Source organism: Rhinoraja longicauda, chromosome 12 (genome assembly GCF_053455715.1).
Source record: "Rhinoraja longicauda isolate Sanriku21f chromosome 12, sRhiLon1.1, whole genome shotgun sequence".
In the NCBI taxonomy this organism is placed as follows: Eukaryota; Metazoa; Chordata; class Chondrichthyes; order Rajiformes; family Arhynchobatidae; genus Rhinoraja; species Rhinoraja longicauda.
This window is the reverse complement of record NC_135964.1, coordinates 52,027,580-52,054,853: the sequence shown is the minus strand read 5'-3', so window position 1 is coordinate 52,054,853 and position 27,274 is coordinate 52,027,580. Positions and strand designations below refer to the sequence as shown.

At 49.7% G+C, this 27,274-nt stretch overlaps 1 protein-coding gene across 3 annotated transcripts; it reads left to right on the top strand.

The window, feature by feature from the left end:
• Positions 1 to 26,652, top strand: c12h21orf91 (chromosome 12 C21orf91 homolog). 3 transcript variants are annotated; one of them, XM_078408807.1, is made up of 5 exons: positions 1 to 106; positions 9,121 to 9,251; positions 16,677 to 17,180; positions 20,099 to 20,161; positions 22,131 to 26,652. In XM_078408807.1, exons 1-5 carry the CDS (start codon positions 63 to 65, stop codon positions 22,295 to 22,297), a joined length of 909 nt encoding a protein of 302 aa, XP_078264933.1. In that variant the 5' UTR covers positions 1 to 62; the 3' UTR covers positions 22,298 to 26,652. The 3 variants fall into 3 exon arrangements, with proteins under 3 accessions (XP_078264933.1, XP_078264934.1, XP_078264935.1); XM_078408808.1 differs by lacking the exon at positions 1 to 106 and adding an exon at positions 197 to 252; XM_078408809.1 differs by lacking the exon at positions 1 to 106 and adding an exon at positions 262 to 334.
• The last annotated feature ends 622 nt before the right edge of the window (positions 26,653 to 27,274 follow it).

Sequence of the window (27,274 nt, the reverse complement as noted above, 5' to 3'; positions counted from 1 at the left end):
TTTCCCATCAAAGTGCGGCTTCCACATCCACGTGAGCGCCGGTGAAGCTGCAGCCTGGCCTAATGTTAGAGTGTGCGGTGGGCAGGAGGTGCCCTGGTGCTTTACAGTGGGTATTTGTGTCTGTCTGCTGTTATTAACCCCCCTCCTTTCCCCCCCCCCCCCCCCCCCCCGCGCTGGAGAGCGGCTTGTTGTGGAACGCGGAGTAGCGGAGCGCGGGCCGCCACTGGATACAGTGTAGCCAGAGGAACAAAGGTACGGGGCAACACGGATACAGTGTAGCCAGAGGAACAAAGGTACGGGGCAACACGGATACAGTGTAGCCAGTGGAACAAAGGTACGGTGTAACGGGGACAGGGGATACAGTGCATCGAGGACAGGAGATACAGTGTAACCGGTGCCACAAGGGTACGAGGGTACGGTGTAACGCGGATACAGTGTAGCCAGTGGAACAGAGGTACGGTGTAACTGGGGGATACAGTGTATCGAGGACAGGGGATACAGTGTATCGCGGACAGGGGATACAGTGTATCGCGGACAGGGGATGCAGTGTATCGAGGACAGGGGATACAGTGTATCGCAGACAGGGGTTGCAGTGCATCGAGGACAGGGGATACAGTGTGACCGGTGCCACAGGGGTACGGTGTAACGGGGACACAGTGTATCGAGGACAGGAGATACAGTGTGACCAGTGGGACAGGGGTACGGTGTAACAGGGATATAGTGTGACTAGAGCGTTGGGGATACAGTGGGGCCGCTACTGGATACAATGGGGCAGCGCATACAGTGTAACGGGGATACAGAGTAAGCAGGGGGGCAGGGGATAACAGGGTGGCCGCGAATGGACACAGTAACCAGAGGGATACAGTGTAACGGGGGACTAGGGGATACAGTGTGGCTGCTGGATACAGTGTAACCAGGGGGACAGGAGATATGGTGTGGACACTGGATGCAGTGAAACAGTGTAAGGGGGGGGGGGTAACAGTGTAACAGACACAGTGTGACCAGGGATACAGTGTAAACAGGAAGGATACAGTGTAGCAGGAACAATACAGTGAGAGCAACTGGATACAGTGCAGAGAGGGGGGTAAGCAGGAGCCAGAGAGGATAAATGCAGTGAGATCACAGCAGAGGAGATAAAGTGTGGGAGGGGATAACAAATAGAGGGGAAACGGTGTAAGTGTGGGTACAGTGGGAGGCAAGAGGGGCCGCGGTGTGATCAGGAGCCGTGAGCACCACTGTGATTGGGGAGAAGTAGTTCTACTGTGTCCCAGCTGGGAAAAGGTGCCCAGTGTGAGCCCTGCCTCCTTCCCTCCTCCCCTCCTTCCCTCCCTCCCTCCTCCCCTCCCTCCCCCTTCCCTCCCCCCCCCCCTTCCCTCCCCCCTCCCTCCCTCTCTCTCTCTCCCCTCCCCTTCTTCTCTCCCTCTCCCCCTCCCTCTCTTTCCCTCTCTCCCCCCTTCTTCCCTCCCTCTCTCCCTCCCTGGAGTAATGGAAGGGTTGAAGGAGGTTAGAGACCAGTACTTTCACAGCATTTACAAAACCGGAGCACCCGGAGGAAACCCACGCGGTCACTGTGAGGACGTGCAAACTCCACACACAGACAGCACCCGAGGTCGGGATGGTACCCGGGACCCTGGCTCTACCCGCTGTGCCACCGTGTCATTGTGTGGGGCTTGTCGACCCTGCAGGATGTGAAGGTTGGATCACTGCAGTATTCGCAAGAAGGCTTGGATAGAGTGGATGTGGAGAGGATGTTTCCACTAGTGGGAGAGTCTAGGACTAGAGGTCACAGCCTCAGAATTAAAGGACGTTCCTTCCTGAAGAAGACATAGATAATTGTTTGAGAGATCGGGGGGTTGAAGGAATGATCTGCACACCTCCATGATCATGGTTTAACATGGAGATAGACACAAAATACAGCCGTGGGGCGGCACGGTGGCGCAGCGGTAGAGTTGCTGCCTCACAGCGCCAGAGACCCGGGTTTGATCCTGACCATGGGTGCTGTCTGCACGGAGTTTGTACGTTCTCCCCGTGACCTGCATGGATTTTCTCCGACATCTCTGGTTTCTTCCCACACTCAGAAGTCGAACAGGTTTGTAGGTTAATTGGATTGGTATCATATCATATATATACAGCCGGAAACAGGCCTTTTCGGCCCACCAAGTCCGTGCCGCCCAGCGATCCCCGCACATTAACACTATCCTACACCCACTAGGGACAATTTTTACATTTACCCAGCCAATTAACCTACAAACCTGTACGTGTTTGGAGTGTGGGAGGAAACCGAAGATCTCGGAGAAAACCCACGCAGGTCACGGGGAGAACGTACAAACTCCTTACAGTGCAGCACCCATAGTCAGGATCGAACCTGAGTCTCCGGCGCTGCATTCGCTGTAAAGCAGCAACTCTACCGCTGCACTACCGTGCCGCCCATGTATAAATGTAAATTGTCCCTAGTGTGTGTCGGGTAGTGTTAGTGTGCGGGGATCGCCGGTCATCAATGGAAGGAAACCCAGAGAGTTGTGAATTTGTGGAATTCTCTGCCACAGAAGGCAGTGGAGGCCAATTCACTGGATGAATTTCAAAGAGAGTTAGATAGAGCTCGAGGGGCTACTGGAATCAAAGGATATGGGGAGAAGGCAGGCACGGGTTACTAATTGTGGATGATCACAATAAATGGCGGTGCTGGGTCGAAGGGCTGAATGGCCACCTCCTGCATCTATGTAGAACGGAGATGAGGGAAAAAAAATTCAGTCAGAGAGTTGTAAATCTGTGGAATTTTCTGCCTCAGAAGGCAGTAGAGGCCAATTCTCTGAATGCATTCAAGAGAGAGCTAGATAGAGCTCTTAAGGATAGCGGAGTCAGGGGGTATGGGGAGAAGGCAGGAACGGGGTACTGATTGAGAATGATCAGCCATGATCACATTGAATGGTGGTGCTGGCTCGAAGGGCCGAATGGGCCACCTCCTGCACCTATTTTCTACGTTTCTATCTATGTTTCTATGATTGTTTTCATATTTGAGTTGTATAACTTCTTCACAGACAGCCCACCCCGATTGGGGAATTTTCATTATCTCAGCGGTTTGTTGAGCTGCCTATAATTATGTTAGGAGGTGCAATCTTTAAATGAATGTTTTAATTATTTCTGGCACGCCTTCGGTTTTGTGGTTTGTTCATATTAGATGTGGGTTAAAGTTTGAAACAAAAACGTAGACACCAAAATCTAGGCTAGGTCTTGCGTCTCGGGGGGGGGGGGGGGGAGGAATGTGGCACAGTTGGGGGTTACTTTAGTTTATGCAGGAAAAATGTTCCCCATGTTGGGGGAGTCCAGAACCAGGGGTCACATTTTAAGAATAAGGGGTAGGCCATTCAGAATGGAGATGAGGAAAAACATTTTCACCCAGAGAGTTGTGAATCTGTGGAATTCTCTGCCACAGAAAGCAATGGAGGCCAATTCACTGGATGTTTTCAAGAGAGAGTTCGATTTAACTCTTAGGGCTAACGGAATCAAGGGATATATGGGGAAAATGCAGGAACGGGGTACTGATTTTGGATGATCAGCCATGATCACATTGAATGGCAGTGCTGGCTCGAAGGGCCGAATGGCCTAATGCTGGAGTAACTCAGCGGGACAGGCAGCATATCTGGAGAGGAAGAATGGGTGACGTTTTGGGTCGAGACCCGTCTTCAGTCAGAGTCAGGGGAGAGGGAGACAAGAGATATGGAAGGGTCTGGTGTGAAAACGAGAGAGGCGATGATCAAGGAAAATGTAGAAGAGATCATTGGTTGTTAGGGGAAAATGACAACGAGGAACACAAAATAAAATGTAGTCAGGAGGACCATCTTTACCCGGTCCGGAGAATTGGGATGGGGTGTGATGGGGAGAGAGAGAGAAAGCAAGGGTTACTTGAAGTTAGAGAGGTTAGCGGTCACGATGGAGCAGCGGTAGAGTTGCTACATTACAACGAATGCAGCGCTGGAGACCCGGGTTCGATCCCGACTATGGGCGCTGTCTGTACGGAGTTTGTACGTTCTCCCCCTGACCTGCGTGGGTTTCCTCCGAGATCTTCGGTTTCCTCCCACACTCCAAAGACGTACAGGTTTGTAGGTTAATTGGCTTGGTATAAATGTAAACATTCTCCCTAGTGGGTGTGGGATAGTGTTAGTGTGCGGGAATCGCTGGTCGGTGCGGAACTAAACTAAACTAAACTAAAGTCTGTTTTTGGGACATACTTGTGGATGTAAATCAGTGTAAACATTTGATTTGGTTACAAGTGTCGTCTGTGTGCACAAATTGGGTGTGCATCGCACACTTGGGTGTGAACTGTGTGCGATTTACATTACAGCTTCTTCCCTACTGTCAATAGTCTATTAAAACACAACAACCTCCAAATTGGCTCCGAATCACATAGATCTGGGGGCATTTATTGTGTAGGTAGGAACTGCAGATGCTGGTTTAAACCGAAGATACACACACAAAATGCTGGAGTAACTCAGCGTGTCAGGCAGCATCTCTGGAGAAAAGAAATAGGTGACGTTTCGGGTCGAGACCCTTCTTCATTTACTTTGGACTTTGCACTATTATTGTTTGTTTATTTAGAGTTTTACTTCAGACTTTAGAGGTACAGTGTGGAAACAGGCCCTTCGGCCCACTAAGTCTGTGCCGACCATCGATACACTAACACTATCTTACACACACTAGAGACAATTTAGACATATACCAAGACAATTAACCTACAAACCTGCACGTCTTTGGAGTGAGGGAGGAAACCGGAGCACCCGGAGAAAACCCGCGCAGGTCACGGGGAGAACGTGCAAACTCCGTACAGACAGCGCCCGTAGTCAGGATCGAACCCGGGTCTCTGGCGCTGTGAGGCAGCAACTCTACCGCTGTGCCACCGTGTCCATTTGTTTCACAATGGTTCTTTATTGTCCTGTACATGCAACACAGTGAAATTAATTTGCACAACGAGGGGGGCCTCATTGAAACGTACAGAATAGTGAAAGGCTTGGATAGAGTGGATGTGGAGAGGATGTTTCCACCAGTGGGAGAGTCTAGGACCAGAGGTCACAGCCTCAGAATTAAAGGACGTTCTTTTAGGAAGGAGATGAGGAGGAATTTCTTTGGTCAGACGGTGGTGAATCTGTGGAATTCATTGCCACAGACGGCTGTGGAGGCCACAAGTCAGTGTATATATTTAAGGCAGAGATAGATAGATTCTTGATTAGTGCGGGTGTCAAGGGTTCCGGATCGCGGGGCTTGGGTCGGCCCGCCGCGGACCTTTCACCGTCCGGCGCGGCCTGGAACGTGGCAACTCCAACAGCCTGACCACGGGAGAAAACGGCAGGGGAAGAGAAAATACATTCTGGCCTTCCATCACAGTGAGGAGGTGACTGGAGGAGACTCACTGTGATGGATGTTTCTTTTTTTTGTTTTGGGTCGGTTTGTGATTGTGTGTGAAATAGTTTATTTTTATTGCTCTATTGCTGGACTGTGCGTGACCTTTCATTTCACTGCACGTCCTGTAAGTGTATGTGACAAATAAACTTGACTTGACTTGACTTATGGGGAGAAGGCAGGAGAATGGGGTTAGGAGGGAGAGATAGGTCAGCCATGATTGAATGGCGGAGTAGACTCGATGGGCTGAATGGCCTAATTCTACTCCTATCACTTATGACCATATGAACCCACTGAGTTACTCCAGCAGCATTTTGTATCGACAGAGCGAGAACAAAGTTGTGTTGGGTATTCTTTGTAGAAACAAGGAATGGCAGATGTTGGTTTACACAGAGTGCTGGAGTAACTCAGCGGGTCTGGCAGCATCTCTGGAGAACAGGGATCGGTGACGTTTCGACATGCATTAGAAGTGGGCTCACCTCAACCTAGAAAGGACACACAGTCAGTCTCTGGTCTGCATTTAAAAAAAAAAATCATTTAGAGATACATCGCAGAAACAGGCCCTTCGTCCCACCGAGTCCGCGCCGACCAGCGATCCCCGCACACTAACACTATCCCACACACAGCAGAGACAATTTACAATTACACCGAGCCAATTAACCTGCACGTCTTTGAGGTGCGTGAGGGAACCGAAGATCTCGGAGAAAACCCGCGCAGGTCACGGGGAGAACGTACAAACTCCGTAGTTGGGATCGAACCCGGGTCTCCCTGGCGCTGTAACTGTACCAACCACAGGGGGTTGATGGAGCTCGGAACACAATGTGCAACGGAAGGCGACAGTTTGTGATAGGGATAGGACAATGGAGATTAGACAACAAGAGCCAAGGGCAGCGTAGTGTCCTGTGTACTGTTCTCATGTGTAACTGTAGAACTATAATCTAAACCCTTGGAGCCGGCTAATTGTATCAATGATGGCAGAGAATATCAGTGTAAATTAAATGAAAGACAAACTGCAGGAGGAACGTAGAGGGTAAGGCAGCATCTCATTGAGTCACACAGCAGGGAAACAGGCCCTTCTGCCCACTTCTCCCGTGCTGACCTAGATGCCCCTTCTAGGCTAGTCCCACTTGCCCATGTTTGGCCCACATCCCTCTAAACCTTTCCCACCCATTTGTGTGTGGAAATGGGCAGGTGATATTTAAACCGAAGATGGACATATAAAAGCTGGAGTAACTCAGCGGGTCAGGCAGAAAAGGAATGGGTGACGTTTTGGGCCGAGACCCTTCAGACTGAGAGCCAGGGGAGAGGAAAACAAGCGATCTAGTCGATGACGTAGAGAGATGTAGAACAAATGAATGAAAGATGTGCAAAAAAGTAACGATGATCAAGGCACAAAGACACAAAAAACTGGAGTAACACAGGGGGTCAGGCATCACTCCCATCAGACAAGAGGTACCCTAGTGTGAAATTGCACACCTCCAGATCCTGGGCCGATTTCTTCCCAGCTGTAACCAGGCAACTGAATCATCCTCTCACCAACTAGAGAGCGATCCTGACCTCCCATCAGCGTAGGTTTACTAGGTTAATTCCCAGAATGGCGGGACTGTCATATGTTGAAAGACTGGAGCGACTAGGCTTGTATACACTGGAATTTAGAAGGATGAGAGGGGATCTTATCGAAACGTATAATATTATTAAGGGGTTGGACACGTTAGAGGCAGGAAACATGTTCCCAATGTTGGGGGAGTCCAGAACCAGGGGCCACAGTTTAAGAATAAGGGGTAGGCCATTTAGAACGGAGATGAGGAAAACCTTTTTCAGTCAGAGAGTTGTGAATCTGTGGAATTTTCTGCCTCAAAAGGCAGTGGAGGCCAATTCTCTGAATGCATTCAAGAGAGAGCTAGATAGAGCTCTTAAGGATAGCGGAATCAGGGGGTATGGGGGGAAGGCAGGAACGGGGTACTGATTGAGAATGATCAGCCATGATCACATTGAATGGTGGTACTGGCTCGAAGGGCCGAATGGCCTCCTCCTGCACCTATTGTCTATCTCTCTGAAGAAGGGTCTCTACCCAAAACATCACCTGTTCCTTTTCTACAGAGATGCTTCCTGGCCTGCTGAGTTACTCCAGCATTTTTTGCCTGTCATAGTTTTAAACCAGCATCTGCAGTTCCCCCCCCTCCCATTTACCTAATTGGAGACTCTTGAACTATCTTTAATCTGACTTTAATCTGACTTTACTTTGCACCATAAACATTATTCCCTTTATCCTGTGTAGGAAAGAAAACTGCAGATGCTGGTTAGAATCGAAGGTAGACACAAAATGCTGGAGTAAATTAGCGGGTCAGGCAGCATCTCTGGAGAGAAGGAATGGGTTCAGATTCAGTCTGAAGAAGGGTATCGACCCGAAACGTCACCCATTCCTTCTCTCCAGAGATGCTGCCTGACCCGCTGAGTTACTCCAGCATTTTGTGTCTACCTTCGATTCTAACCAGCATCTGCAGTTTTCTTTCCTACACAGGATAAAGGGAATAAGGCCAAAGGTTTGTTCACAAGCCTTCCCTGGCAGTGTGCCAAGGCTTCGAGTGCTGGAGCTACTCGGTATTATTCTGAGAACAAAGACCCACAGCGTGTGCTCCAAGCAGAGTTTTTAAAAAAAAACCTTCAGTGAATGCATCATTCAGTCTGCTAATAAACCCAAAGAAACTAATTGTTCTCAGCTGCCAGCAACTCTGTGTTTTACAGCTTGCCTACAGAGTCGCTGGCTTGTAGCTTTGCAGTTAACGAACGAGGACATCTTATCACAGCTTGATGGGTAACGGATTGCAGAAGGCCGGGATTATAGATGCACTATAATGTGGGAAAGCAAACCTAGTCACAGAGTGATGCAGCGTGGAAACAGGCCCTTCGGCCCAACTCGCCCATACTGGCCAACATGTCCCAGCTACACTAGTCCCACCTGCCCGCACTTGGTCCATATCCCTACAAACCTGTCCTATCCATGTACCTGTCTAACTGTTTCTTAAACGTCGGGATAGTCCCTGCCTCAACTACCTCCTCCGGCAGCTCGTTCCATACACCCACCACCCTCCGTGTGAAGGAGGGAATGGGCCGATGCCATTTTGGCTGGAAGTCCAGAGCCGAAATGTCCCGCTGAGTTACCCCAGTACTGCTGCCTTACAGCACTGGAGACCTGGTTTTGATCCTGACTACGGGTGCTGCCTTCTCTTCAGAGGTTATGGCGAGAAGGCAGGAGAATGGGGTTAGGAGGGAGAGATAGATCGGCCGTGATTGAATGGCGGAGAAGACTTGATGGGCCGAATGGCCTAATTCTACTCCTATCACTTATGGCCTTATGAACCCACTGAGTTACTCCAGTATTTTGTGTTTATCTTCAGTGCACGACCAAAGTTGTGTTGGGTGTTTAGATTTTAGATTTAGAGATACAGCGCGGAAACAGGCCCTTCGGCCCACTGGGTCCGCGCCGCCCAGCGATCCCCGCACATTATCACTATCCTACACCCACTAGGGACAATTTTTACATTTACCCAATCAATTAACCTACAAACCTGCACGTCTTTGTAGAAACAAGGAAAGGCAGATATTGGTTCGCTGAGTTATCCCAGCGTTTTGTGTCTTATCTTCGGTGTAAACCAGCATCTGCGCTCCTTTCCACAGCATTACTCCTGTTCTGTTTGACCCATTGTATGTCCTCGCTGTGTGCAGACTCGCTATGAACGAGGAGCAGTTCGTCAACATCGACCTGAACGATGACTACATCTGCGGCATCTGTAAGATGGAGACAGCTAAGGACATGCTTTCCTTCTGCCACGTTTGCTTTGAGCTCAGCATTGAAGGTAAGAGTGGTCTTGAAGGCAGTAATCAGGGAAGTAGGTATCTAACCCTAACCCTCTCTCCATCCCTCCCCGCCCACGACGTGCTAGTTTGAAAGTCGTCTTGTTGAGTCACATTGTAACTCGTTTTCACTCAGTCCCTAGCTAACTATGAGGAAAAACTTTTTCAGTCAGAGAGTTGTGAATCTGTGGAATTCTCCGCCTCAGAAGGCAGTGGAGGCCAATTCTCTGAATGCATTCAAAAGAGAGCTAGATAGAGCTCTTAAGGATAGCGGAGTCAGGGGGTATGGGGAGAAGGCAGGAACGGGGTACTGATTGAGAATGATCTGCCATGATCACATTGAATGGCGGTGCTGGCTGGAAGGGCCGAATGGCCTCCTCCTGCACCTATTGTCTATTGTCTATGATTACAATCGAGCCGTTTACACACACAGGGTTAGAATTTCTGCAAGGCCCCACAGCATCAGTTGACGGTGCTTTCCACTGTTGAGAGGGTGTTACCTGTCTTTGTGGTATTTGTGATTCATTTTGAACATTCCCATGACATCATCATTTCTGGAACTCGATTAGTCAATGGCAGGAAACTTGTAATAAAATCGAAAGTGGTAATGTTCAGCGGGTCGGGCAGCATCCATGGAAATAGAAACGGGGCTAATGTTTCAGGTGAAAGTCAATTCATCGGAACTGGGAAGGAGAGGGGGGAAAAAAGAACGCGTTTCGAGTTACAGAGAAGGTTTGAGTTTCTCAGTCTGAAGGAGGGTCTCGCTCGACCTGAAACGTCACCTATGCCTTCTATCCAGAGATGCTACCTGTCCCGCAAAGTTACGCCAGCATTTTATGTCCATCTTGAGTTTCAGTTTAGTTTATTGTCAGGTGTACCGAGTTACAGTGCAAAGTTTTTGTTGCGTACAAACCAGTCAGCAGAAAGACAATGCATGATTACAATCGAGCCGTGTGCATATACAGGATAAAGGGAATAACGTGACTAATGTTTAGTGCAGGGTGAAGTCCCATCAAAGATAGTCTGAGGGACTCCAATGAGGTAAATGTAGCTCAGGACTGCTCTCTGGTTGTGGGCAGGATGGTTCAGTTGCCTGAACTGGGGGAGGACAAGGGGAATATCCATGACAAGGTGAGGCCAAGATTGCTGGAGAGATAAGTTGTAGAATTCCACCAGTCAGTAGGGGAAGTTATAGGGGAACAACACAAGCAAAGTGGGGTACATTTTTTGCAAAATCCATGGCAATGGGATTTTTTTTAATTTTTAGTTTTGTTTAGAGATACAGCGCGGAAACAGGCCCTTCGGCCCACCGAGTCCACACTGCCCAGCGATCCCCGCACATTAACACAAGCCTACACACACTAGGGGCAATTTACACTTGTACCAAGTATACAAACCCCAGCCAATTAACCTACAAACCTGCACGTCTTTGGAGTGTGGGAGGAAACCGAAGATCTCAGAGAAAACCCACGTGGTCACGGGGAGAACGTGCAAACTCCGCACAGACATCGCCTGTAGTCGGGATGGAACCCGGGTCTCTGGCGCTGCAAGTGCTGTAAGGCAGCAACTCTACCGCTGCGCCACCGTGACCGCCCATAAATGCAGATAAATGTGTAGTAGAGAGTGGGAAAACCACAGGTGGATACAGGCAGTGAAGGTACTGTAAGTTAACCAACTTGTGCCATTTACTTTCACTTTATACGTTAGACTTTGGACATACAGCGCGGAAATAGGCCCTTCAGCCCACCGAGTCCACGCTGACCGGTGATCCCCTCCCGTAAACTAGCACTGTCCAGGCAACATGGAAACAGGCCCTTCGGCCCACCGAGTCCACGCCGACCGGTGATCCCCTCCCGTAAACTAGCACTGTCCTACACACCAGGGACAATTTAATGATTTTACTGAAGCCAATTAACCTACAAAGATGTCCGTCTTTGGAGTGTGGGAGGAAACCGGAACACCCGGAGAAAACCCACGGGGTCACAGGGAGTGTGAGAGGAAACCGGAGGATTATGGGTGCTGTCCGTACAGAGTTTGCACGTTCTCCCCGTGACCTGCGTGGGTTTTCTCCGGGTGCTCCGGTTTCCTCCCACACTCCAAAGGCGTACAGGTTTGTAGGTTAATTGGCTTGGTGTAAATGTAAATGATCCCTAGTGGGTGTAGGATGGTGCTAGTGTGCGGGGGATTGCTGGTCGGCGTGGACTCGGTGGGCCGAAGGGCCTGTTTCCATGTTGCCTGTCTTTCTGAGGTCTTTCGGCTCCACACGCTGATGTCAGTTTGTACATACACAGTGGCCTTATTTGTGGAGCTGTTGCTGATTCTACAACTGGTAAACCTTGCATTTTAACTAATTGAAGGTCCAGGGTGAGTAAATTGGAGGCCCAGTGATTGGGTGTTTATGAGGCGGAGATAGATAGATTCTTGATCAGTGCGGGTGTCAGGGGTTATGGGGAGAAGGCAGGACAATGGGGTTAAGATGGGAAGAGATCGATCAGCCATGATTCAATGGTGGAGTAGATTTGATGGGCCGAATGGCCTAATTCTACTCTTCTGACTTATGAACCTATGAACTAAATGGCAGAACATGTCTGAGATGTCTTGTTTCTTGTGGTCATGTGAGCAGAAGACTTAAGAACGGGGCTATTAGGAACGTGGTACTGATTGAGAATGATCACATTGAATGGTGGTGCTGGCTCGAAGGGCCAAATGGCCTACTCCTCCACCTATTGTCTATTAGACCAGCAACACATTTTGCTTTCTGTACTTCATTTAGAAACAGAAACATAGAAAATAGGTGCAGGAGTGGGCCATTCGGCCCTTCGAGCCAGCACCGCCATTCAATATGATCATGGCTGATCATCTGACATCAGTAGCCCGTTTCTGCCTTCTCCCCAAATCCCTTGATTCCGTTAGCCCAAAGAGCTAAATCTAACTCTCTCTTGAAAACATCCAGCGAATCGGCCTCCACTGCCTTCTGTGGCAGAGAATTCCACAGATTCACAACTCTCTGGCTGAAAAAGCCTTTCCTCATCTCGGTCCTAAATGGCCTCCCCCTTATTCTTAAACTGTGGCCCTTGTCATTTAGCGGAGAGAGAGGGAGAGAGAGAGAGCATAAAAGCGGGCCCTTCAGCCCACTGAGTCTTTTGATCACCCACTCACTTGTTCTTTTAGGGCCGAGATGAGAAAACATTTCTTCACACAGAGAGTGGTGAGTCTGTGGAATTCTCTGCCACAGAAGGTAGTTGAGGCCAGTTCATTGGCTATATTTAAGAGGGAGTTAGATGTGGCCCTTTTTGCTAAAGGGATCAGGGGGTATGGAGAGAAGGCAGGTACAGGCTACTGAGCTGGATGATCAGCCATGATCATATTGAATGGCGGTGCAGGCTCGAAGGGCCGAATGGCCTACTCCTGCACCTATTTTCTATGTTCTACGTAAACCTACTTTCTCATTCACTCCTACATCATAGGAACTTTCCAGTGGCCTCTTGCATGCTGTGCAGTGCGTAACACGGTGGGTGTGCAGAGAGCACAATACCCACAGTGACCGGTCATCCACTTTTCATGCTGCATTTTGGCTGACCCAGTTGTCCCTTTGTTCCACTGACTAGTTTCTAAATAGGTTTTGTGCAACGCAATGAATTCAACTTCTCTTGGTTTAGTTTAGAAACCAGCCGAACCCGCACATTAACGCTATCCTGACACACACCAGGGACAATTTACAAATTAACAGAAGCCAATTAGCCTACAAACCTGCGGGTCTTTTGGAGTGTGGGAGAAAACCGACGATCTCGTAGAAAACCCACGGGGGGGGGGAGAGAACGTACAAACTCCGTACAGACGGCGCCCATCGTCAGGATCGAACCCGAGTCGCTGACGCTTTGAGGCTGCAACTCTGCCGCTGCACCTACAGGTTTGGAGGGATACGGGCCAAATGCGGGCAGGTGGGACTAGTGTAGCAGTCTAGGTAGGTACACTCGACTGTAGGTACAGTAAAAAACGTTTGTTGCGTGCTAACCAGTCAGCAGAAAGACAATAGATTATTACAATCAATCCATTTACTGTGTATTAGATACATGATAAGGGAATAACGTTCAGTGCAAGGTAAAATCCGATCAAGGATAGTCCGAGGGTCACCAAAGAGGTAGATAGTCGTTCAGCACTGCTCTCTGGATGAGAACTTGGATTGCTCTGGAAGCAGAGATGAGAAGGGAAAGGCTAGGATTATCCTCCGCAACTCCGAGTCTGAATCACCTCGACTCGACAGACTCTGGGCATTTTTACATTAGAACTTGAGCCAACAGGATGTTTGAGTCACGCACTTCATTCCAGGTGCAACCGGAAAAATGCCCACAGGCACAAATTAGCAACTGGGCTAGTCCCATTGACCTGCGTTTGGCCCATTGCCCTCTAAACCCTTTCCTATCCATAAAGATAGACACAAAATGCTGGAGTAACTCAGCGGGTCAGGCAGAATATCTGGAGAAGGTAGATACAAAATGCTGGAGTAACTCAGCGGGTCAGGCAGAATATCTGGAGAACATGGATAGGTGACGTTTCAAGTCAAGACCCATCTTTAGACTGAGCCTCGGTCTCCAGTCTCGACCTGAGACGTCACCTGTTCCTTTTCTCCAGAGACGCTGCCTGACCCGCTGAGTTACTCTAACATGTTGTGTAAACCAGCATCTGCAGCTCCTTCTTCCACACCTTCCCATCCATATATCTGTTTAAATACGATACGATAGAACTTTATTTATCCCAGGAGGGAAATTGGTCTGCTGCCAACAGTCATAAACCCCGGGTTCGATCCTGACCTTAAGTGCTGTCTGTACGGAGTTTGTACGTTCTCTCTTTGATCACGTGGGTTTCCTCCGGGTGCTCCGGTTTCCTCCCACATCCCGTAGACGGGCAGGTTTGCAGGTTAACTGGCCACTAAATTGTCCCTGGCGTTTCGGGAGTGGGTGAGAAAGTGGCGTCACGCGGAATGCCGTTGTGAACGGTGATCGATGGTCAGTGTGGACTCTGTGGGTGGGGGGACGGAGAGGGGGATGGATGGAAAGATGCAGAGGGACACGGGTTGGGAGAGGGAGAGAGCCTCTTTGGGATGTGGGAGGAAACCAGAGCACCTGGGGGAAAAAACGCTTGTGGTTGCAGCGAGATCGTGCAAACTCCACACAGACAGTGTCGGAGGTCAGGATCGCTAGAGTCATAGAGTGATATACCATGGAAACAGGCCCTTCAGCCCACATGTCCCAGCTACACTAGTCCCACCTGCCCGCATTTGGCCCATATCCCTCCAAACCTGTCCTATCCATGTACCTGTCTAACTGTTTCTTAAACGTTGCATTAGTCCCAGCATCAACCACCTCCTCTGGCAGCTCGTTCCATACACCCACCACCCTTTGTGTGGAAAAAGTTACTCCTCGGATTCCTATTAAATATTTCCCCCTTCACCTTAAACCTATGTCCTCTGGTCCTCGATTCCCCTACTCTGGGCAAGAGATGCTGTGCATCTATCTGATCTATTCCTCTCATGATTTTATACACGTCTATAAGATCACCTGTCAGCTTCCTGCGCTCCGAGGAATAAAGTCCGAGCCTGCCCAACCTCTCCCTATAGCTCAGGCCCTCGAGTCCTGGCAACATATGGGCATCATGGTGGCGCAGCGGTAGAGTTGCTGCCTTACAGCGAATGCAGCGCCGGAGACTCAGGTTCGATCCTGACTATGGGTGCTGTACTATACGGAGTTTGTACGTTCTCCCCTTGACCTGCGTGGGTTTTCTCCGAGATTTTCGGTTTCCTCCCACCCTCCAAAGACGTACAGGTTTGTAGGTTAATTGGCTGGGCAAATGTAAAAATTGTCCCTAGGGAGTGTAGGATAGTGTTAGTGTGCGGGGATTGCTGGGCGGCGCGGACCCGGTGGGCCGAAGGGCCTGTTTCTGCGCTGTATCTCTAAATCTAAAAAAACCATCCTCGTAAATCCTCTCTGACCCTTTCCAGCTTGCCGATATCTTTCCTATAACACGGTGCCCAAAACTGAACACGATACTGTAAACACGGCCTTGCCAACGTCTTAAACAACTGCAACGTGACCTCCCAACTTCTGTACTCGATACTGTTGTGCAGTAGGTGGTGAATAAAATCTGAACCTGCCAGAAAGAAAATAAATCTATATGTTGGAACAAATCTAGAAGGGTCTCGACCCGAAACGTCACCCATTCCTTCTCTCCAGAGATGCTGCCTGACCCGCTGAGTTACTCCAGCATTTTGTGTCCGTCTATATGTTGGAAATGCAAGCTACGAGTCTAGAAAGTGTGGATAATCTGGAATTGTTGGACAGGAGGGGAAGGGGAAGAGACTTTTGTGTCTGCAGTCGGCATTCTAACAGTGTGACTCACTCCACCAGCCGTCTGCTTCACAAAGACCTGCTGATCGAAGGCTGATTGAACAAGCACGATCTTGCTCGATGGAAATATTCTTCTACTCTCGGCTTATTTTATCAAAGCAAAGCACGAGAAGAGAGGAAAAATGGTTTAGTTTAGTTTAGTGAACTACTATCTACCTCATTGGTGACCCTTGGACTATCCTTGATCAGACTTTGCTGGCTTTACCTTGCATCAAACATTCCTCCCTTATCATATATCTAATACACTGTAAATGATTGTAATCATGTATTGTCTTTCCACTGACTAGTTAGCACGCAAAGTCCACACCGACCTTAGATCACCCGTTCACACTAGGTCCATGTTATCCCACTTTTGCTCCCTCCTCCCCACTCCCCCCTCCCCATTCCCCACTCCTCCCTCCTACCTCCTCCCTCTCCCCCCCCACTCCCCATTCCCCCCTCCCCACTCCCTCCTCCCCCCTCCCCACACCTCCCTCCTCCCTCTCCCTCTCCCCCTCCTCCCTCCCCCCACCTCTCTCCTCCCTCTCCCCCTTCCTCCCTCTCCCCACTCCCCCTCCTCCCTCCCCACTCCACCCCACTCCTCTCTCTCCCCCTCCCTCCTTCCTCCTCCCTCTCCCCCTCCCTCCATCACCCCACTCCCCCCTCCTCCCTCTCCCCCTCCTCCCTCTCCCTCTCCCCCTCCTCCCTCTCCCCCTCCTCCCTCTCCCCCTCCTCCCTCTCCACCCTCCCCACTCCCCACTCCACTCCCTACTCCCTCTCCCCCTCCTCGCACTCCCCCCTCCTCGCCCTCCCCCCTCCTCGCCCTCCCCCCTCCTCGCCCTCCCTCTCCTCCCTCTCCCCCTCCTCCCTCTCTCCCCACTCCCCACTCCTCCCTCTCCCCCTCCCTCTCCCCCTCCTCCCTCTCCCCTCTCCCCCCCACTTCTCCTCCCTCTCCCCCTCCTCCCTCTCCCCCTGTCCCCCCCCCCCCCCCCCATTCTGCGGCTGCCCTTTGGGCCAGTGTTAATGCTTTGTTACCTGTTCCAGGTGTGCCCAGGTGCGGCCTGCTCCACACGGAGTCGGTGCGTGGCCACCGCGAGTGCTTTGAGAAGTGTCACCTGATCGCCAGCCAGGACCTGCCCCGCTCCAGGTCCACCAAGACCACCTACAGGGACGTGAAGGAGATCCTGAGCAGGAAGATCGGCCAGATCATTCACTACGCCCAGAACCATCACCCGGACCCTGACCTCCACGGCCGCCGACCGGCCCAGGTCACAGGTGGTGACCCCGAGCCCACCTGCCTGCGGACACACTTCCACCAGGCCAACGGGTCCCAGCTGCCCCGATACTCCCCGCGTTGGCTGGAGGTGGGGGCGCCTGCGTATTCGGAGTGCACCCACGGCCTCCTGGTGCGGGAACGGCGGTCTGGGATCGGCCTGGACGTCCTGGGAGCCCACGCTGGCGGAGAAGCTCGATGGTCAAGAGAGGACCAGCTCCCCATGGGCAACCCAGGGGAGGCCCGGTGTCACCCCCACTACACACGGGACCACTGTAAGTACCACCAGCAACAACACCCACAAGCTCGGGGCACTGATTAGTACAGGCATCATGGGGTTACACGGAGATATGGGCCAACAGGTCATGGGGTGGCAGGCAGGTGGGGACTAGTGCAGCTGGGACATGTTGGCCGGTGTGGGCAAGATGGGCCGAAGGGGCTATCTCCACAACCAAGGGGAAATGTCTCTCTCCAAATACCCCAGAGCCGAAATGGGCATTTAAGACTAGATGGGCCAAATGGCCTAACTTTGCCCCAATCACTATAGTTTAGTTTAGAGATACAGCGTAGAAACAAGCCCTTTGGCCCAATGAATCTGAGCCGACCAGCGATCCCTGCACACTAACACTATCCTACACACACTAGGGAATTTGAAAGGTCTTCAGTGAGGTAGATGGGAGGTCAAGACTGCTCTCTAGTTAGTGAGAGGATGGATCAGTTGCCTGATAACAGCCGGGAAGAAACTGTCCCTGAATCTGGAGGTGTGCGTTTTCACACTTCTGTACCGCCTGCCCAAGAGGGGAGAAGAGGGAGTGGCCGGGGTGAGACTGGTCCTTGATTAAGCTGCTGGCCTTGCCGAGGCAGTGTGAGGTGTAGATGGAGTCAAGGGAAGGGAGGTTGGTTTGTGCGATGGTCTGGGCTATCTTCTGAACTTGGACGATGCAGTGTTCAGGCTCCTTTACAGAAACATTGAAAATAGGTGCAGGAGGAGGCCATTCGACTCCTCGAGCCAGCACCGCTATTCAATATGATCATGGATGATCATCCAAAATCATAACCCAGTTCCTGCTTTCTCCCCATATCCCTTGATTCCATTAGCCGTAAGAGCTAAATCTAACTCTCTCTTGAAAACATCCAGTGAATCGGCCTCCACTGCCTTCTGTGGCAGAGAATTCCACAGATTCACAACTCTCTGGGTGGAAAAGTTTTTCCTCATCTCAGTCTTAAATGGCCTCCCCTTATTCTTACACTGTGACCCCTGCTTCTGGACGCCCCCAACATTGAGAACATTTTTCCTGCATCTAGCCTGTCCAATCCCTTAAGAATTTTATATGTTTCTGTAAGATCCCCTCTCATCCTTCTAAATTCCAGTGAGTATAAGCCCAGTCAATACCCTCTTTCCGATGGCAGGAGTGAAATGAGAGCTTGGTGTGGGCCCTTGATAATGCTGCTGCCTTTCTGAGGCAGCGTTTATTTTGCAAACTACTCCATTGAAGGAGCTTTGAGGGAGCGCGAGAGGAAGAAACATTCACACCTCACCTCTGACCACCACCGGGCAGTTATTTCACAAGCTGGGATCATGGTGAAACACTTTGCGTGAGGAAATTGTGAAAACGCACGCCTCCTGATTCAGGGACAGTTTCTTCCCAGCTGTTATCAGGCAACTGAACCACTCTCTCACCAACTAGAAAGTGCAGCGAATTGTGGACACAGCCCAGACCATCACACAAACCAACCTCCCTTCCGTTGACTCCATCTCCACCTCACGCTGCCTCGGCAAGGCCAGCAGCATCATCAAGGACCAGTCTCACCCCGGCTTCTCCCCTCTCCCATCGGGCAAGAGGTACAGAAGTGTGAAAACGCACACCTCCAGATTCAGGGGCAGTTTCTTCCCGGCTGTTATCAGGCAACTGAATCGTCCTACCACAACTAGAGAGTGGTCCTGACCTCCCATTTACCTATTTGGAGCTATTTAATTAGTCTTTATCTTGCACTAAATGTTGTACTCTTTATCTGTACACTCTGGATGGCAAGATTGTAATCATTTATATATCTTTCCACTGACTGGTTAGCACGCAGCAAAAGTTTTTCACTGTACACGTGACACTAAACGGAACTAAGCTAAACTAAAATAAACTAAAACTAAATGTGTAGGAACAAGGCACAGATGCTGACTTACACCGAAGCAAGGTACTGAATAGCTAAGAAACGTCACCTGTTCCTTCTCTCCAGAGATGCTGCCTGACCTGCTGAGTTACTCCAGCACTCTGTGTCTATCCGGTTTAAACCGGCATCTGCAGTAAATTGCTCTACATTAGGATACTACTTAAATTAGAAACATAGACATAGAAACATAGAAAATCGGTGCAGGAGGAGGTCATTTGGCCCTTCGAGCCAGCACCGCCATTCATTGTGATCATGGCTGATCGTCCACAATCAATACCCCGTGCCTGCCTTCTCCCCATATCCCTTGATTCCGCTAGCCCCTAGAGCTCTATCTAACTCTCTCTTAAATCCATCCAGTGATTTGGCTTCCACTGCCTTCTGTGGCAGAGAATTCCACAAATTCACTACACTCTGGGTGAAAAAGTTTCTTCTCACCTCAGTTTTAAACGGCCTCCCCTTTATTCTTAGACTGTGTGGCTCCTGGTTCTGGACTCGCCCAACATTGGGAACATTTTTCCTGTATCAAGCTTGTCCAGTCCTTTTAGAATTTTATATGTTTCTATAAGAGGGCGGTCACGGTTACACAGCGTTAGAGTTGCTGCCTTACGGCGAATGCAGCGCCAGAGACTCGGGTTTGATCCTGACTACGGGCGCCGTCTGTACGGAGTTTGTACGTTCTCCCCGTGACCTGCGTGGGTTTTCTCTGAGATCTTCGGTTTCCTCCCACACTCCAAAGACGTGCAGGTTTGTAGGTTAATTGGCTGGACAAATGTAAAAATTGTCCCTAGTGGGTGTAGGATAGTGTTAGTGTGCGGGGATCGCTGGGCAGCGCGGACCCGGTGGGCCGAAGGGCCTGTTTCTGCGCCGTATCTCTAAAAAAAAAAAAAAAATACCCTCTCATCGTTCTAAACTCCAGTGAATACAAGCCTGAAAATTATTTTCAATTAAATTTATTTTAACCTCAATTAAACTTTAATTGGAAGTGTTGTTTTCCTACTGATTCTGACGCTGTTGACCTTCTTTGCAGTGAGCGGAATGGCGATGGGAGAACTGGTGATGCTAAATGACCAACTCCTCAAACAGATCAAAGGTGAGCTCCCACAATCTTCTCTTTACATAGAAAGAGGACGTTGCCAGGACTCGAGGGGCCTGAGCTACAGGGAGAGGTTGAGCAGGCAAGGACTTTATTTCTTGGAGCGCAGGAGGATGATGTAGAGAGGAGTCCTGACCTACCGTTGAAGATCCTCGGACTATCTCTGATCGGACTTTACTGGGCTTTTTCTTGCACTGAGCGTTACTCCCCCATTCTGTATCTCCACTGTGTGTGGACTGCTTAATTGTAATCATGAACAGTCTTTCCGCTGACTGGATAGCGCTCAACAAAAAGGCTTTTCGCTGCACTTTGTACACGTGGCAATGATAAACTAAACAATCTTATAGAGGTGGGGAATCAAAAGTAGGGGAATCAAAACCCAGAGTTGGGGAATAAAAAACCCGAAGGGCATATGGTTAAGGCGAGAGGGGAAGGATTTAATAGGAACGCGAGGGGCAAGTTTTTCACTCAGAGGGTGGTGGGTGTATGGAACGATGTGCCTAAGAATTGCAGGTTTGCAGGTTCATTGTTCCTCTGTGAACTTTCCCAAGTTTGTGGGGAAGTGGGTGAGAAAATGGAGAAACGGAGCTAGTGTGAACGGGTGACGATGGTCAACATGGGCTCGGTGGGCCAAAGGTGTAGGAAAGAACTGCGGATGCTGGTTTAAATCCAAGGTAGACACAAAATGCTGGAGTAACTCAGAGGGGCAGGCAGCATCTCTGGAGAGAAGGGATGGGTGACGTTTCGGGTCGAGACCCTTCCTCGGACTGATCTCAGTCTCACCCATTCCTCCTCTCCGGAGATGCTGCCTGTCCTGCTGAGTTACTCCAGCATTTTGTGTCGGCCACAGGGCCTGTTTGCATGTTGTATCTTTCAATTCAGTTGAGATGTTGCATTTTGGGCAGGGCCTACACAGTGAATGGTGGGTCTCTGGGAAGTGTTGCAGAGCAGAGGGATCTAGGAGTGCAGGAGCAAGGTTCCTTGAAGGTCGAGTCGCAGGTAGATTGGGTAGTCAAAAAGGCAGAGTAATGAGGAAAGAAGTTGGGAGGTCATGTTGCAGTTGTATAAGACGTTGGTGACAACACATTTAGAGTATTCCGTTCAATTCTGGGCACCATGTTACAGGAAAGATGTTGTCAAGCTGGAAAGGGTACAGAGAGGATTTACGAGGATGTTGCCAGGATTAGAGGGTCTGAGCTGTTGGGAGAGGTTGAGCAGGCTGGGTCTCTATTCCTTGGAGCGCAGGAGGATGAGGGGTGATCTTAGAGAGGTGTACAAAATCATGAAAGGAATAGATCGGGTAGATGCACACAGTCTCTTGCCCAGAGTAGGGGAATCAAGGACCAGAGGACATAGATTTAAGGTGAAGGGAAAAGATTTAATTGGAATTTGAAGGGTATCTTTTTCACACAGAGGGTGGTGGGTGTATGGAACGAACTGCCCGAGGCAGGGACTATCCCAACATTTAAGAAACAGTTGGACAGGTACATGAATAGGACAGGTTTGATTTTTTTTAGATTTAGAGATACATCGCGGAAACAGGCCCTTCGGTCCACCGGGTCCGCGCCGCCCAGCGATCCCCGTACATTAACACTATCCTACACACACTAGGGACAATTTTTTACATTTTGCCCAGCCAATTAACCTACATACCTGTACGTCTTTGGAGTGTGGGAGGAAACCGAAGATCTCGGAGAAAACCCACGCAGGTCACGGGGAGAACGTACAAACTCCGTACAGACGGCGCCCGTAGTCAGGATCGAACCTGAGTCTCCGGCGCTGCATTCGCTGTTTGGAGGGATATGGACCAAGCGCAGGCAGGTGGGACTAGTGTAGCTGGGACATGTTGGCCGGTGTGGGCAGGTTGGGCCGAAGTGGCCCGTTTCCACGCTGTATCACTCTGTGATTCCATTCCATTTCTCCATCCTGATTTGCTTTTCTTTTTTGTCTTCTCCCCTGCTTGTAGTGGTCTTCGAAGATCTGACGGCAGAACTGGAGAAGAAAGACTCCCTCTCCTCTGAACTTCACGTGCGTTACATTGCCATCGAGCAGCTCTTTAAGAACAGCTCCAAGCTGCCTTGGTTACAGATCGGCCGCAGAGGAATCAAGCCCAGTGTCCCTCTCGACAACTGACCACCTCCCCATCTCCGACAAGACTCACAAAGTCCAACAACGACGCTGTTAGATGACTCTGAACTCCACTCGATGTGGAAAATATTTTCTACCCTATTTTGCATCTATATTTACAGAGAGAAATTTGGAAGCGTTTTAACTACTTGTGTGAATCTAATGTGTTTTTTTAAAGCCATTTTTCTTTTTGCTTTGCCACACCTTCAGTGTTTACTGCAAACTTGTTGGACTGAAGGATTTTTTTTTTTTTAGCTGCTTCTCAAACCCACAACTTTGGCCACCAAGGAGGGTAAAGGCATCAGGGACACGGTCGTACCAATGCAATGCACGTCTCCTCCCCACGGTAACCTCATTGTACCCACCTACTACGTAGAACAGTACAGCACAGAAACAGGCCCTTCGGCCCACAATGTCCCATGCCGAACATGATGCCAAGACATCTCTTGCCTGCCTGCAGATGCAGCAGGGAGACTGGCCCTTCGGCCCACTGAGTCCATGCTGACCAAGGTGGCTTTGTGAGGAGCAGCATGTGAGACTGGTCCATTGCAACTGCCCCACCAGAGAGGGTTTCAGCAGGCGCAGTGGTGCAGCGGGTAGAGCTGCTGCCTTGCAGTGCCAGAGACCCGGGTTCGATCCTGACTATCCGTACGGAGTTTGTACGTTCTCCCCGTGACCTGCCTGGGTTTTTTTCTCCGAGATCTCCGGTTTCCTCCCACACTCCAAAGACGTACAGGTTTGTAGGTTAATTGGCTTTGGTAAAATTGTAAATTGCCCCCTGTGTGTGGGAAATAGCGTTAGTTTGCGTGGATCGCTGGTCGGCGCGAACACGGTGGGCCGAAGGGCCTGTTTCCACGCTGTATCTCTAAACTAAAATAAACTAAAGCAGATTTAGGAATCACAAGCTCTTTTGAAGTGGTGGGTGTGATTAGGTAGTTGAGGAAGGAACTATAACAACATTTAAAAGCTATTTGAACAGGTGCGTGGATAGGAGAGGTTTAGAGGGGTATGGGCCAAAAGTGGACAGGTAGGATTAGCCTAGATGGGGCATCTTGGTCAGCATGGACAATAGACAATACAAGTTGGGCCTGTTTCCGCACTGTATGACTGCAGGTAGACTGCAGACTCTGGCGTTTCAGGGCAGCAACTCTACCGCTGCGCCACCGCGCCGCCCTGAATCCTCGACCAATGCCATCTCCGTTACACCAACTCAAGAGGACATGCAGCTACAAGCAATGAACGTCAACAGCAGGCATTCAGTGAGGCCTGTGTCCACCTTCCCTCCGACCTCAGCACCCTGCCATCCTTGGGGAGATGTCAGCTGCCGTTCTCGTTCCAACTCTGCATTGATCTCACTGAACAGCGACACGGACTCAAGGGGCCGAATGGCCCGTTCTCTCTGGTGCCCAGTTTGAAAGCCTAAAAATGTAGCGTGGCAGAGAGAGAGAGAGAGAGCGAGAAACGTTCTTGGATAGGTACGCGATCGTCACGTGTACTGTGAGGGTGCAGTGAGATTCTTTTTTAGATGCGATGCTTTTTAATAGTGTTTGGAATACAAATTCCAAAGAATGGACTGGACTGAGAGAATCTCCACTGAGTGCAGAATCCCTCCCCAGCTGTGCAGTATTTCACAGTTTTATTTTTCAGTAGGTAGCAAAGTATATGAGTTATTTCTGTAGTGACTGCGCGGGTGCGTGTGTGTGTGTGTGTGTGCGCGGGGAATGTACATGTTCCAAAGATATTTACTTAAGAGAACCTCCTCTCTGAATTGCAAGCACAATACTGGAAAAAAACGCCTAAACCACAGGCAATTCAGGGGTGTGGGAGAGAGAAGTTGGAGTGAGGGTTAATATTTCAGGTCTACCACTTTTCCTAAACTTGTTAACTCTTCCACAGGTGCTGACTGCCCGGAATTTCCAGCCATTTTCTGCTTTGACCCTTTGTATTCTGCGAGACTTTCACCCGGTTTTATACGATGTTGTCTTTTTTAATAATTGTTCTGCTTTTGGTTGGTTTCAGTTCAGTTTGGGTTTTTGTTTATTACCAGGTGTACAGCGACAAGCTTTTGTTGCATGCCGACCAGTCAGCTGAAAGGCAGCACCCGATTACAATCACAGAAACATAGAACATAGAGAAATAGGTGCACGAGTAGGCCATTCGGCCCTTCGAGCCAGCACCGCCATTCAATATGATCATGGCTGATCGTCGAAAATCAGTACCCCGTTTCTGCTTTTTCTCCCATATCCCTTGATTCCTTTCGCCCCAAGAGCTAAATCTAACTCGTGTAGCAAGGGACTGCAGATGCTGGTTTACACCGGAGATAGACACAAAATGCTGGAGTAACTCAGCAGGGCAGGCAGCATCAGACGAAGGGTCTCGACCCGAAACGTCACCCATTCCTTCTCTCCAGACATGCTGCCTGTCCCGCTGAGTTACGCCAGCATTTTGTGTCTGTCTTTCATGATTGCAATCGAGCCATTCGCAGTGGACAGATACAGGATAAGAGAATATCTAGTTGTGTGATAAGGTAGTGACTTTGGGATGAATTATTACATTCTCCACCGCCCTCTAAAAAATCTTTTTGCACTGAATTTAACACATTGTTTAAGCCCCATGACAAATCCAGTAAATCCACTGCCAAGAGACTGGGATTGAGAGTATTTTGGATAATGTAGATCTTAGCTGCTTTAATCAGCTTGCCCAGTCTAGTTCATATGGCCTAGACCTGATGTACTTGTGCGACTTATTATTTAAAAAGGAGATGCAAGGAACTGCAGATGCTGGTTTACAAAACAAAGACACAAAGTGCTGGTGGGTGTATGGAACGAACTGCCGGAGGAGGTAGTTGAGGCAGGGACTATCCCAACCTTTAAGAAACAGTTAGACAGGTACATGGACAGGACAGGTTTGGAGGGATATGGACCAAACGCAGGCAGGTGGGACTAGTGTAGCTGGGACATGTTGGCCGGTGTGGGCAAGTTGGGCCGAAGGGCCTGTTTCCACACTGTATCACTCTATGATTCTATAACTTAAGGGCCTGTCCCACTTAGGCGACAGTTCGCCGGGGTGTCGTGGGCATGATCGTGAGGGCATGATCCAATAATCGTAGCGGATCTCAGCACTTCGCTGAGAAATCAACCGGAGTGAAATTTCTGGGCGACAGCTGGCTTGTCGCCAGGTATCGTTGCTTATTGCGGGCGCTGTCGCAAGCTGTCCCCAGGTTTGCTAGGTTCTCTTAGATGCATTTAGAAGCACATAATATCAAAATAAGTAAAGTCATTTCAAGATACCGTAAAACACTTGTGTTTAACCAATTTATTTACCGTCAGGACATTTAACAGGTAGATTGGAGGCGGCAGTTTGACAGTCAGGTAAGCGTGGGAATTTTTGCGATGTTTATGGCCATCAGCGATTACATTTAAAGTGGGCTCCCAACCCAGATATGCAACACAGAAACCAGATATGCATCTCCCGTACATTTTCAAAGAATGCCCACACACTTTTCACAAAAATCCATTTAACCACTTTTAAAATTAAATTTCTTAATACTGCTATTAGTAAACTGGAAGTCAATCCAGCGTGGGAATTTTGCGATGTTTCCGAAGACGGTGTAATCTCGACCTGACTCGGCATTGTCGCGGTCATTGTCGCGGTCATTGTCGCGGTCATTGTCGTGGTCATTGTCGTCGGGTAAAAGAAAATTTTGGCGATCTGCTACGACTTTGACAGTCGCCGGCAGTCGCCTAAAAAAATGGCCTAAGTGGGACAGGCCCTTTAGTGGGTCAGGCTACATCTTTGGTTTAGTTTAGAGAGACATTTTGGAAACCGGCCCTTCGGCCCAACGAGTCCAAGCTGACCAGCGATCCCCACACACTTAACACTATCCTACACACACTAGGGACAATTTACATTTATACCAAGCCAATTAACCCTACAAACCTGCACACCTTTGGAGTGCGGGGGGAAACTGGAGCACCCGGAGAAGCCCAAGTGGTCACGGGGAGAACGTACAAACTTTTTACACACAGCACCCATAGGTTTGTAGGTTGATTAGCTTTGGTAAAGATTGCAAATCGTCCCTAGTGTGTAGGATAGTGTTAGTGTACGGGGATCGCTGGCTAGCGCGGACTCGGTGGGCCGAAGGGCCTGTTTCCAGGCTGTATCTCTAACGTTTAAAGTAAGGACAGAGGAAAGGGGGCGAGACAGAGTGCAGAATATAGTTCTCAACATTGTAGCTGGAGATTCCCAGCATCAGCTGTCTCTTGTACGTCCACATCTCCTGCGTGATGTGTGGCAGGAACTGCAGATGCTGATTTACACTGACGATAGACACAAAGTGCTGGAGTAACTCAGCGGGTCAGGCGGCATCTCTGGAGAGAAGCAATGGGTGACGTTTCGGGTCGTGACCCTGCTTCAGACTGAAGGTCCATCCCTCCCCCACCCAAGTCAATAGACAATCGGTGCAGGAGGAGGCCATTCGGCCCTTCGAGTCAGCACCGCCATTCAATGTGATAATGGCTGATCATTCCAAAACAGTACCCCGTTCCTGCCTTCTCCCCATACCCCCTGACTCCGCTATCCTTAAGAGCTCTATCTAGCTCTCTCTTGAATGCATTCAGAGAATTGGCCTCCACTGCCTTCTGAGGCAGAGAATTCCACAGATTCACAACTCTCTGACTGAAAAAGTTTTTCCTCATCTCCGTTCTAAATGGCCTACCCCTTATTCTTAAACTGTGGCCCGTTGTTCTGGACTCCCCCAACATTGGGAACATGTTTCCTGCCTCTAACGTGTCCAACCCCTTAAAAATCTTATACGTTTCGATAAGATCCCCTCTCATCCTTCTAAATTCCAGTGTGTACAAGCCTAGTTGCTCCAGCTTCTCGTTTTCACCCAACAGCCTGTTCCCTCGATCATCGTTACTGTTTAAATTATCTTTAATTCATTGTTCTATATCTTTCCCTGCACCATCGTCTATATCTCTC

Coding starts and splice junctions, on each gene's coding strand:
- c12h21orf91 (XM_078408807.1), top strand. CDS start 63: ATGTTAGAGTGTGCGGTGGGCAGGAGGTGCCCTGGTGCTTTACA. Junction 107..9,120: donor AGGTGCCCTGGTGCTTTACA/GTGGGTATTTGT, acceptor CGCTGTGTGCAG/ACTCGCTATGAACGAGGAGC. Junction 9,252..16,676: donor CTTTGAGCTCAGCATTGAAG/GTAAGAGTGGTC, acceptor TACCTGTTCCAG/GTGTGCCCAGGTGCGGCCTG.